At 39.7% G+C, this 13,824-nt stretch overlaps 1 protein-coding gene across 4 annotated transcripts in view; it reads right to left on the bottom strand.

Annotated features, from left to right (window-relative positions):
* The window catches only part of LOC134227506 (roundabout homolog 3-like), a 47,840-nt gene that overhangs the window by 4,453 nt on the left and 29,563 nt on the right, over window positions 1–13,824 (bottom strand). For all 4 annotated transcript variants that reach the window (XM_062709052.1, XM_062709050.1, XM_062709049.1 and 1 more), the window contains 2 exons: window positions 1,782–1,968; window positions 35–1,724 (listed from right to left, as the gene is read on the bottom strand). In XM_062709052.1, the coding sequence (XP_062565036.1) occupies window positions 35–1,724; window positions 1,782–1,968 (1,877 nt within the window). The remainder of the gene's footprint in view (window positions 1–34; window positions 1,725–1,781; window positions 1,969–13,824) is intronic.

The following is a 13,824-nucleotide window of genomic DNA, read 5'->3' as shown; positions in this document are numbered from 1 at the left end:
AAAGGTGTCTTCAAATAGCAGAACTGTACCATACCTTATATCCAGTGAGTTCTCCATTTAACATGTGTACCGGTGGAGGTGACCACCGTACAAAAGCTGCTGTTGTGTTGATAACTCCGACCCTGACGTCGGTTGGAGGCGCTGATGGAGGTCCATCCAGAGTTTTTCCTCTTCGGATATTGGACACAGACCCGGATAATCCCTCCGGTATGCTGGCAAAGATTTCGTACTCCGTGAATGGTCGTAGATCATTCAATGTCAGCTCTTTCAAGTTGCTCGTCGTAACTTGACTCTCGAATGTCGAGTTGTAAATAAAGTTATCCATTGGTTCACTCGCTACTCGATAATACATCCGGAGAGGCATCTTCGTGGCGCTGTCAGTCACATCCCACGAGATCCCGATTGAGCTGGCAGAAATAGTGAACACATTGTTCAGCACTATGAACTGTTCACTGACCCACCGACTTTGGTCGTAGGTGTGAATTTGCTCCTTCCGCGCCTCGAGTGATTCATCTTTGTCCAAAACTTTGATAAAGATCTTCTTTACAATACTGCCTGCTTCGTTGATGGCAGCACATGCGTACCATCCTTCGTCAGCTTTGCTGACAGCCTTCAGAGTTAGCCCACCATTGTCTTCGAAGTGGACTACACTGCTGCTGATCAACAAGGATGCAACCGTACTGGAAATTGCGTCCGGTTCGTTACTCGTTTCGGTAGTTTCTCGCTTCTTTCGGATGGAATGCATTCTTGAGGTGTGTGGCAACTGAAACAGCTGCTTTTCAGAAACCGGTTCTATCTTAATTGACCAATTTCCCACCGATTCGGGTGCAAAGGAACGTACGTGATTTTTAGTTGTCTTAAGCGAAATACTACGCTTGGATTTTTCGGCAGGTTTGTGCCCAATCTGCGCTTGGCTTTGCGGTTTGCTGGCACTATTATTTACATGTGGTTTATCGATGCGATCCCAAAATATCCGCACTCCGGGTCGCCCCTTGGCTCGACAAGGCAATGTGATCCCCTCGCCCTCTCTGATGACGACATCTACCGGTGCTTCCATAAACGTAGGCGCTTCGTAGACGTACAAATAGATCGAGATAGTCACGTTCCCTCCCTCGTTATGGCCCTCACAGATGTACTTTCCCTCGTCATCTTGTCGAGCGTCCTCTATCCTCAGTGTATTGTCTAACAGTTTTCTCGACCTGCCTTCCGGGAGTCGTCCATTTTCTTTCCGCCACGTTACCATAGGTTTCGGATCTCCTGCCAACTCGCAAGGCAGATCGAACCCTTCCCCTTCTAACACCTCAGTATCGTGCGGACTTTTTACTATAGTAGGTGGAGCCAGCACCTTCAAATATGCCGGGGGCGTGGTTTTCGTTCCAGCCATACTCTGCGCCGAGCATTCGTATTTGCCCGTGTCGTTCGGTTGAATTTCCGAAATCATCAAGCTTCCAGAATCCACCATGCTCAACCGTTTTCCACTAATGTCCAACAGTTTACCGTCCTTTATCCAAAGAACCGATGGCTCCGGTATGCCACGAGGGGGCGTACAGTTCAGTATCACTGGACCACCTACCAAGGCCACCGTATCTTTTGGCATTGCTCGGAACTCGTCCTTCAAAATGGCGATCTGTAGCGTAGCATTTCTGCTCACCGCAATGCCAGCCGAGTTGTGCGCTTCACAGTGATACACTCCAGCATCCTGTTCGCGCTTATTCTGCATCACCCTGAAAAAATAAAAAATTGAATAAATGTTTCAACATCAATAAATTGCGTTCAATTACTTTAGAAAGAACAGCGAGCCCTCGGGCAGTATCACCCGCCTATCGGAGGGCCCCAATGGCACCCCATTGTGATACCAATTAATCTCAGGAGGTGGCCGGCCAACTGCTTTGCAGTTCAGTGTCAGTGGTTCTTCCTTGGCTGCGACTGCATCTGCCGGATGTTCCTGTATCCGAGGTCGCAGTTGTGCTACAAGGAAGTGTGAGAAAAAAAACAGTGTGTTTGTTAGTAGCGAAGAATCGTGTTTGATTCATCATTTGATTACATTTTTTTTTCAAGGCAAACATTCCAAAACATCCGAATTATTTAAATATCTTGGTACATATGTGCACAATCAACTATCATAATAAACAGTACGCAGATTTCAAAAGCTAAGCTAAAGCTAAGCTAAAGCTAAGCTAAAGCTAAGCTAAAGCTAAGCTAAAGCTAAGCTAAAGCTAAGCTAAAGCTAGATAAGCTAAGCTAAAGCTAAGCTAAAGCTAAGCTAAAGCTAAGCTAAAGCTAGCTAAAGCTAAGCTAAAGCTGCTAAAGCTAAGCTAAGTAAAGCTAGCTAAAGCTAAGCTAAGCTAAGCTAAAGCTGTTTAAAGCTAAGCTAAAGCTAGCTAAGCTAAAGCTAAGCTAAAGCTAAGCTAAAGCAGCTAAAGCTAAGCTGGGCTGGGCTAGGTGGGCTGGGCCCAGTGCCAGCTGAGGCTGAGGCTGGGACAGTGGGAGTGGAGCTGGGAGCTGGCTCCCAGCCTGGGCTGGGGCTGCAGCCAGTGCCTGGGAGTGGAGTCAGCTGAACAGCCAGGCACAGCCTGGAGTGGCTCCAGCTGGGAACAGCCTGGGAACAGGGCTCAGGCTCAGCTCAGCAGCCTGGGCTCAGCTGAACAGCTGCCTGGCTCAGCCTGGGGTGGGCCTGCTCAGTGGGAACAGGCCTGCTGGAACAGCCTGGAACAGCCTGCCAGCCTGCCTGGAGCCAGCTCAGGGCCTGAACTCAGCCTGGGAACAGGTGGCCTGGGCTGCCTGGAACAGCCTGGGAGCTGCCCAGCTGGAGTGCCTGGCTGCCTGGGGCTGTCAGCCTGGGGTGGGCAGTGAACAGGGGGCCCAGTCAGGGCTCAGCTGGGAACAGCCAGCTGCAGCTGCCTGGGCCTGGGTCAGAACAGGTGGGTGGCTGGAACAGGAACAGCTGGGAACAGCTGGGCTCAGCTGGGTGCCTGGGCTCAGAACAGTGGCTCAGCCCAGCCTGGGCAGGCTAACAGCTCAGCCTGTGGAACAGGGCTCAGCTCAGCCTGCTCAGCTCGCTCTGCCAGCCTGGCTCAGCCTGCTCAGCACCTGCCCGCTCAGCTGCCTGGGCTCAGCGCTCAGCCTGCTCAGCTCTAAAGCTGTAGCTAAAGCTGTGCTAAAGCTAAGCTAAAGCTAAGCTAAAGCTAAGCTAAGCTAAGCTGTTTAAAGCCGCTAGCTAAAGCTAAGCTAAAGCTAAGCTAAAGCTAAGCTAAAGCTAAGCTAAAGCTAAGCTAAAGCTAAGCTAAAGCTAAGCTAAAGCTAAGCTAAAGCTAAGCTAAAGCTAAGCTAAAGCTAAGCTAAAGCTAAGCTAAAGCTAAGCTATAGCTAAGCCAAATGCTAATGGTTAATACACCGAGGTAAGAAAGTATTCGTTATTTTCAGACAGTCAGCTATAACTGCATATTTTCATCACTAGATTGAATATTTATTATTTTTTTCCCTCCATTATTTCGGTAACTATAAGTGAAAGCAAGTTTTATTTTCGATATGAGGATGTTTTGAACAATCAGTATACAAATAGATGTCAAAAGACATCTAGTAGAAAATAAGTGAACTAATATTTTTCTCCGCAAGAAATTTTAGTTTTTTCTTTCTCTTCAGTCTATCGGAATACGGTATGAAGAGAAGAAATTTTTGGAAAGAGAAAGACAATTTATAAATCTCTATTTGTAAAGAAATTTTTCAATATTTTCTTGAACCACCGGAATTCGGCTGCTGCATATTACAATTCTTTTTGTGTACTATGGATGTTGTGATCTTGTTACAACTCTCCTCTACTGAATGAATTTCAAGTATAGTATCGCTAAACAATTAAAACTTCATCCTAAACATTTAATATAAGATTTGGAGGTGATTCCAGTCGCTAAAATAACTTCCGAAACCGAAAAACACTCATCCTCCAAACACCACATCTGCTTAAATCTGTAATCTTGTTGGAGAATGTTTTTCGGAAACCAATAAGGTTATCCGCTTCATCTATTTGTTGTTGATCATAATATCGAGCTAATTGGCTTAAAACATATGTTATATTATTGCGTTCCCAGTACAGCTAACGATTTTTTTTAAGAAATAGATACAGCCAATATTTGTCATAGAAGACGAACTAGTTAACCAAGAGGTGCATTGAAACATTGAAACAATATTATTCATCATTATGAAAATCATATAAGATAATGAATAAATTTTATTTATGCATAATTTTACTTATATTATTCGATGCGGGCTCTCAATTGGAAAAAAAAATAAATAAGGGAGAAGAGGCATTTAATATATTTTATTTTTTTTTTCGTTTCAGAGAGCGAACAATGGCGCTTAAACCTAGGCTATTTAGTCAGGGCAAGTTTAATAGCTTTGTACCATCCCAGGAAAACCATCAATGGAGTGATATAATTTTCTTAGCATGGTCACTCCCAACGTATATTCAAACTTATTATATCATTTGCTTATGATGATATTCCTAAACTATATCCCCTACCAACCATCCAACTACTTGACATCTATGAGGGCGTCGGTGAGTCGCTGGCCTCTCGCTAAGCAGATGTCATATCATCATGTCCTCCCTTTCCCTAGTAACGGAGAGGATGAGCGTGGCCAGCAATGGTAGCTTTCATGCTTTATCGTTTTGGACCTCTAATTAGGTTGCTATTAAATCCCAAATAGTAATCCATAAGCAATTAGAGTAAGAAAGTTAAAGAATATACATGACAGCTATCAGTATGCAATCTACGAAATACTCCGTTACAACGCAACGCAACGCAACGCAAAATAATACTAGGCTAGTAGGTAGTCGACAGAAAGGCAATAAAAATAATTTAATTTTATACTATTAAGACATTAATCGGTCACGTTGTCTGCTGAATAACATGTGTTTCAAATGATCGACAATATAGCAAGATAATATGTTACAAAACCTCAATTGTATTATTATAACATGTTATTGGACTATCTTAATGACAAATGAAAAATCACTTGTCGATAATTTGAACAACATGCTATTAACTCTATAGCCTGAACGGTCCATTAGGAATCGCGGTCATGAGATTCAATTCAGAATTTGAGAGTGAGAGTTTGCAAAAACAGCAGTCAACACAAAAAGTATTTTCGACTGAAAGAAAGTTCGTCGAGCTCATCTGAGTGTCGTTTGGTGGAGCCCGTCAAGCTCTTAGATGTGTTTTGTTAAACAGTTAGTTCAGTTGAATATTCGCCAAGTCCGTAAAGTGTATTACATCCGTAAATTAGTTTTTCCCAGATGATCTTTTGAGGAAGGTAGGTAGACCTGTTCTTTTCGAAGATTTTGCTGAGTAATATTTCGTATTTCTGCCATATTTTGCAAAATGTATTTAGCTTGATTTTAGTCATTTCTAACCTTTGGATTATGTGCCATTATAGCATTATAGCCATTGTGTGAAGAGGCGTATCTGAATCGATTTTGACAATTTTCTGGCAGGTTTTCGCTACCGGAGGGTCATTCCACCGCAAGTTACACTTCAAATAATTCCACCGAAATAAGACATTGCCGATGGAACTAAATAGGAACCGTTTAGGGCACATGTGAGACAATTTCAGCACATAGTCTGGAACGCCGGTATCCATGCCTGGAGAACAAAATAATATGTGATAAAATCCTCGTACCTTGACACTTCAAATAACACTTCTTCGACTTTACTTGTCATAAGACTAAAAGTTTGTACTATCCCATTTAATTCCACCGCAACAGTAAGGCCATTTTCAGTGTCTCATACTTGACTCGACTCAAGTCGAGAGAGCATAAAAAATCTGTAATGAATCAAACGGATAATTCAATTCATGAATGATGTTTTGGACGACGAGTTTAATGTTTTTCAACTCACGATTAATCCGAATCGTTCATGAGTTTCAAGATTTTGAGTTCTCCCAACACTGATCGTCACTGATCGCTGATCGTCAAGATCAGAGCCAGATTGTGTTTTTTCGACTGACTGGCAAAAATTTTGTTCGGCGGTAAAAATGTGTAATCAACTGATACTCTTCCTCCGATTCCTTATAGAGATTATTCAAAAAAGGCACTAGAAGCTTCAGAAACGATGTGCTCCAAGAACATTTTTCTTAAGGAGATGTGCCACTCCTAGAATAGATTGAAAATGTACTTATTTGTATTCTGAGAAATCTGATGCTTTTCGAAAACACGAAAATTGTGAGCTTTTTGAAGAGTATTTAAGAGTAGTGTGGAGCTTATTCTAACTGTTGGCGGGAGCCTCTTGGAACACTTTATGCAATGATGGTTCACTACATGTGACTGACGATAGAGGTGTGCGCCGCCGCCGACAGTTTTTGGCACGCCGCCGCCGTTTAAAATTTTTCACGCCGGTGGTCTATAATTTTCCACGCCGATTCAAAATTGAAAAAATCCACAGAATTTTCCGTGGAAAATCCGACGATTCAATGGAATTTCGGTAGGTCGGTCTTTTTCGACCAAACGACTATTTCAGCCAAATGGAGATCCGAGTGTGCCATGGTTGTGAACGCACGTAATTTTGTTTGCGACGCGGTTTGTCTCGTTTTTGGCATTTTGCAAGATTCGGCGGATGGTGAATCGGGCTACGCCACCCAGCCGATTCAGTGTTCAGTGTTTTTTTTTCTATTGTGTTAAGTGAATATCGTGGATGTTAATTACGATCGAGAAATGTATGAAACCTTAAGCGCGTGTGTAGTTTTTATGTACAAATGGTGCACTAGCAAAGTCTTTTCTGTTGTATTTATCTCACAACGCGCCAATAAATCCCATACTGCCCATGATTTCATAGTTGACGTATCAACCATTCGAAATTTCAGCGAATTTCATTTATTACGCGTTTACTAGGATAATTCAACCGCTGCAACATCGATACGTTGCTTGTTCCAAGTCCCATTTAAGTGCTTACGGGTTGAAATGTTTTAAATTTGCGATTTTTGTCTCTAAATTATTCGAAATATATGCAAAAGTGCAATGGTTGTTTGGTCAGCTATGGAATCATGGGCAGCATAACCTTTCAATTCGTCGATTCGTAGGTACAGTTGGGATAAAGTCCTAATAGTGGACCCTTCAGCCATTTTTGCATTATTACAGCACAATGTAAACATTTTTGCTATAAAATTCCATCGGGAGAACCTACATTACAGTCCTATGATTTGATTACATGGATTGGAAATGCTATGGAAAGTAAAATTAGATGACTTTTAACAATTCTATAAAAAATAAACACTGTCCATTATAGGAGTATTTTGGGGTCCATAATAGGTAAGAAGAACGTCCCGAAACGGAACATAAAAATCAAATAAAGTGGGAAGCAATTTCTTATCATGGACCCCCAGGTGGTTACAGTCAGGTGAATTTAGTCAGACTTCAATAATTTCAACGAATAACGTAGAGTATTTGAGTATTTTATGTATGTATCGTGAAGAGGAGATGCAGAGCTTGATATTAGATTTCATAAAAAAATAATATTTTGAAAATTTCCATTCCTTATACCAGGAAGAGCAAAATTTCGCTACTGGGGTCCACTATTGGGCATTATACCCTAGATCAAATGAAATATTCTCTGTGGCTTTGAACAGTGAAGTGCTTATGGAACAATTAACAAGATCTGTAACACACACGTCATTGGTAATTGAGATAGCTGTAGATATTGATACTTTTTGATATCATTCGATGTTTCAAGGTATCAATTTTTCAACAAATACACACAATAGAAATACTAAATCGCTATATACGTGATCTATACGCGATCTCTATGGTTTAATTTTTCTCACCGTCTATAGGTTTACTGTTCCTTGAATTAATCTCATGTACCCATATCAATCACCATCAAAAACAATGAATTAAAACTCAAACTGTTTTGTTTTCCTCTAAATGGCTCTACATTTCAACAAGATCTTAGCCTGTTTTTCAACTCATTGGTGTATGCATTTTATTGTGCTTGCCACATAAGATACATTTATGCCCAGGGTGTCGAAAATGTTTTCCACCCGAAAACATAATAGACCGGGATCGACCATCGAACTTGATATCTGCGGAAAGGTTATCTCACGCATTTTCTCGCAAGGCTAAATGGAAACCATTATCTTTCTAATTTATCTTTTCAATAAAAAAACGACACATATTGCGACGAAATCGTTCATTTTACAAATATATATGATTGATATGGGAACATGTTATTGGTAATGAACCCAACATTACATGTTTTATATATTATTTCATTTGATGTTTCTTCCTCTCCGCTTTAAATTTCTTACGTGGTGTGAGCTGTAATCAAAGTATGATATTTATCATATGTTCTAGCAGTGCTAGAACAAGAAATGAGCTAATACTCGTTTCTATACTAAGTAAAACTGTATCTTAATAACTCTGTCCATGTTGTAGTAGTGTCTGTATGTTTATTGTCCACGGTTTCATAGATCATATCACATACCAATGTGAATCCAGACCTATGTTACTTTAATCCTTACCCATCCTTACCAACAACGTCCAACTCCAGTGACATTCGTGGAGATGCAGAGGTGTTCTCGGTCTCTAGTAACAACGAGTGTCACACAATTATTCCTTTCCTTCCCCGATGACCATAAGGACGTGGCCGGCGCCGTTATTGACTCTTTGAATAACAGAACTCTCGCATTGTGCACATTGATGATGTGAAACCATTCCCAGTCTCCATCTATTGGTTCCTTGTGCAACTTCGATCGTTCTAGTCAATCACGGAGTAGCAACTACGAATTGTATGGTCATCCTGCTCATGCTCATGCTCATGCTCATGCTCAAACGACTATTTCAGCCAAATGACATTTTAGCCAAAAAAAAACTGTTAGAGCAAAGAAAAATTACCAGTCAAATTACCAATTCGGCCGAATGAGGCTTTCGGCTGTTTGTCGCTTTCCGCCAAATGTCATAATCGGCCAAACCTGGACAAACGTTTGATTTGGTCTAATGGAATTTGGCTAGAAGACTTTTGGCCTAACCAGTTATTCGAATAAATGGCTTTTAGTCGAATGATTTTCGGCCAAACGACAGGAAGGGCCATTTGGGCGATAGGCACAAGGGCGAAAGATGTTTGGCCGAATATGTAATTTGGCCGAACAAACTATAAAGCCAAAACCCAACCGGCCAACATTTTTTTTTTTGGCTGAAATAGACATAGCGCCGAAAATGTCATTCAGCCGACTGGCCATTTGGCTGAAAAAGTCGTTTGGCCAAAAAGTTGTTTGACTGTAATGGTCGTTTGGCAGAAAGGCCATTTTGTCAAAAATGTTATTTGGCTAATTAACATTTTCGATCAAATGACCCTTTCTGTCAAACATCCATTTCGGCGTAACGACATTTTCGGCCTTATAACCTATTTAGCTAAACGACTATATCAGCCAAATGACGTATTAGGGAAGAGTGCTTTTTGGGCAAATTACCAATTCGGCCGTACGTTGCTTTGGCCAAATATTTTGTTTTGACGAAACGTTTATTTCGATCAAATACAATTCAGCTGGATAATTATTCGGTCTTCCGGCTTTCGCCAAATAATTTTCTTCTTTTTAATAATTTTGCATTGAATTTCCGACGAATTTCCTATGGACAATACAATGAATTCCCTGTAGAAATAAAACAAAAATCCTTCAAGAATCCGTTTTTTTTTTGTTGAGATACCAAACGGTTTCCCATATAAAAAATTAAAAAAAAAACCGTAGAAGCTCTGATTAATTTTGGTAAGTTTCATCAAATTCACCTCAGAAATTCCGAAGAATTTTCCATAGAAAATTAGAAAAAATCCCGTGCAAATTCCAATGAATTTCTTATGAAAATTTCGAACAATTTGCCGTTGAAATCTAATTTTGTTTTGTTGATGTCTACATTTTGAATAATCTCCCGCGGGAAATCTTAAGAATTTTCTGTGTAAATTTCGAAGAATACTCAACAGAAACTTTCCGTGGTTTTTCCGAACATTTTCCTTTAGAAACTGAAACAATTTTCCTTAGAAATTCCACAGTGCTTCCTTGGAAATTATTATAAAAAAGAATTATCAAAACTTCAAAGTAGTTGCCATTGTAAGTTCGAAAATAATTATCAAATTAATATTTTGGAGAAACTCAGAGAATTTTCGAGAGTTCATCAGATTTTTCCGACAAAATAAACACCAGAAAAAACGCAGAATTTTTTTTAACGAACTTTAAAAATCTCCACGCCGATTCACGCCGCCGCTGACTGAAATGGCTTTTGGCGTGACGCCGAAATCGCCGCCGCCGCCAACCAGAATTCTGACAAATGCCGCCGCCGAAGATTTTCGGAACGGCCTACTTTGATGGATATGCAGCTATTGAATATTTGTTTCATATAGTAAACATCAAGAGCTGTTTCACTGCCACACATTTTCCCTCTTTTCAGATATTTCTATAAAAAACGTATATTAATCATTACAATGAATTATTGGCAGTGGCTGATTTTCTACCCGCCGCTGTCACATCCAGGCGCTATAGTATATGCGCAAAATAGCCAGCATGAGTTAACCACCAGAAATTTGTATGGCGAAAGACATCTAATGCGGGTTTTCTCAAAATTAGGAACTTTTCATGAAAAACTATTTGGTACCGGTTATTTAGGTAGGTGTCCGCTACTACGCCTATCAAATACTTTTTTGATAAATGTGCTTAATTTCTAGAAATTCAAACTTAGATGCCTTTCGGCGTATTGATTTCAGAAAGTTAACTTCTAGTGTGCCGCTGTAAGCACGCTCAAAGCAGGCGATTCATTGTTATATGAAAAACACTTCGAACATAAAAAGTTTGTGGTTCTAACTAGCAACCCTATAACCAGAGACCGGCGGAGTGAAAAACTGTCGAAATGGCAACGTATGAAAATGCATGAAATCGTGAAAATAATATTGGCAGCACTTGAACTTTTTGCTTGCTTCTTATGGAAGCAAAAAGTAAACAAGTCGAATTGGAACCGCTTTTGACGGTTCGATTGGAAACAAGATGGCGTCTTCGCCGATCTCTTATTCTAGTATTTCTAGTTCTAACTATATCTAAACAACATACTCGCTAAACTACAATGAGACAAAGTTGAATTCACTTGTCAAAATATCACCATCCTGACTTAACACACATATCAATCATATTGTGACTTGGGAATCAGGCGTGGATAACTTTTTGCTGTATCTTTAAAATGAACTCTAATTGATTATCAGTAAGTTGCTGGATCTGAGTTCTGAGATGTTTTGCATTGGATTGAGATTCGCGTTTGTACAACGATCGCGCGGTTATCGAAATGTCCGGTTCTGCTGTGCGGGCGAGTTAATCAGTGCGAGTGCGCGTATCCCGAGCAGCACAAGTTAGACAAAAATGGTTGCAGCAACTTAATTGTGACCGAATCCGGTCACATATAAGCTGCAGTAACCTAGGTGGAATATGTGTGCAGCTAGGGATGGTCGTATTTTAGGTTACCCTCCGGTTTGATAGGTAGAAAGTCGAGTATAGTATTTTCAATTTATATCCCATCCCATAGAACGCATCGCTTACCGTAGTGAATCCAGATAGAACATCCTCTATTACTAACACAACATCCTATCCCAAGACAATCGTGGAGATGCAGAGGTATACTCGGTCGGACTAACAATCCTTCCCTTCCTATATGAATGTACCGGTACCGTTATTGACTAAATATATTTGAGCTTCCGAAAGTCACGAAAATAAAGTAACTAAAAAAAAGGGCATCCGAAAAGTGTACATTTAGAATGGATAGCTAGCAAGCTCCATTTATTTGGTTCTCTGTGCAATTTCGCATGTTCTGGTAAATCACTGAGAAGCAACTACGAATGGTACGGTCATAATGCTCATGCTCACACCACTCGCGCTCATTCAAAAAAATACGACAATAAGTCGTACTGAGCTTTTTTTTATACAAGCACCACTCGCGCTCTTTACGAACATTAATAATAGAAGTACTGAGAACTTTATGTAGTAAACAGCAAGTGCTGTTTCACTGCCCGACAAATAAGAAGGAAGCTCAGAAATCTCGTTAAGGCTATAAAATCTGTCGACGATCTGTCCAGAAAATATCACGAATATCCTTAATGACAATGGCCTGCAACATGCGGAACCGCATTCCACTATTCGGAAGGTTAACCTTCCGGGACTCGCACTGTTGTAAGAAGTACAACTTATCGAGTAAAAGTGAGATATCTTTAGTCAGATGACCAATTTGCACCAAACCACCGTGTATTCCTCAAAAAATTAGTTCTTTATCAATTGAAAAGGCATCAAAAGTGGTTCGATAGAAAGCTCAAGTAAGTATGACAGAATAAAAGGCTCAGAAATAAAGGCAAAAGATCAATAGTTAATTACTTTTTCATTTTTTCATTAATAATGTCTAACAAAAACCACACAGTTTTCACTAAGGGTATGCGATAACACACTTTTTCCTGACGAAACGAAACGAAAATTAAAATGCCAATGTTGGCTCGAAGCGAAACGAAACAAAATATAGATTTACTTTCGAGACTTCGAAGCGATACGAAATCAAGGTTCATTTAATTCGAAATTTTTCGTAACGAAATTTTAATTTTTTTCCGCGGAATTTTTAATGAATTGGTACATTACATTATGTACGCAATTCTGATTTAATTTTTTCGAAGTCAAATAACTTCTTTGCGACCTATAGAGTTATAGTAACAGAAGAAGCAGTCTGTGATAAATTGCCGCATTCCCGTATATACCATTGGCGATAAGGCGTATATACGGCGTATATACCATTAACCATGAAGTGTGAGCCCTCGAATCTGATCAATTTTATATCAGTAAATATAAATAATATAGAAACTGTGGGATTTTGTGTGTGTTTGAATTCAAATTTATTTCACCTTAGTATAGTTATTATGTAATTATGCTAAAGCATATGACAATATATCAGCGTGGTTTTGTGGTGTTGAGCTAACTCAAACCCAGAAAATGAATGGATAGATTTTGTTTTTTGTCTTGTTTCACTTATTTATTCAATAGCTTATATAGTTGTTAATAGCATTCATTTGCTCATTAGAATAGTCCTCTGTATCTTTCTAAAATGCACAAAGATATGTATTTCAGATTGAATTTCAGAAATGTGATCGAAAAGTTTTACGGCAGCAGTTTACCATGAATGAAGAGATAATAATTTCTCATACAAAAAGTTGCATCAAAAGGCTATCATTTCCTTCCAAATTCGACCTTTATATATGAGGCTTGGAGACCCACAGTCTTATGTACCATCAGCTCGATGAACAGCTATTAGAAGAGGAAAATTAGTTTTACACTTATGTTTTATAAGAGACCGAGGATTGCTCTGCATATCCGTGAGCACCACGGGAAAGGAATAGTTGGTTGGTTGAAAAGGTAATTCAAGTGAAGCCACCTTGGTAAGCGATTCAATATTTATTGTAAACAAAGTTATTTTGAAAACTCGAAAACGAAAACCGTGTTTCATATCAATCCAACATAAAATAAATGTCCTTCGTTTAATAAGCTCCTACAACACGATCGATTCTGCATTAAATAATTGTGTGCTCTTCGATGCAGAGATAATTTTTTTTCACTTCGTGTTCTCTGGCACCAGCTGGCGCCAGAGAACACGAAAAATTTGTATAACATAAAGTTTTGAAAACAGCTTTATAATTTTGTTCAGCGGCGCAGCCAACATTTTTGATAATAAACGACCGTTCGAGGCAGTATAGTGTGAGTTTGAATTTGTTTCGAGATTCCGTTAAATTCCAATAAATGCTGTTTTTTTCTAGCGAAATTTTTGTAATTTTACGA

The sequence above is a fragment of the Armigeres subalbatus genome, chromosome 3 (assembly GCF_024139115.2).
Source record: "Armigeres subalbatus isolate Guangzhou_Male chromosome 3, GZ_Asu_2, whole genome shotgun sequence".
NCBI lineage: Eukaryota > Metazoa > Arthropoda > Insecta > Diptera > Culicidae > Armigeres > Armigeres subalbatus.
This window is presented reverse-complemented; position numbering and strand designations above follow the sequence as displayed.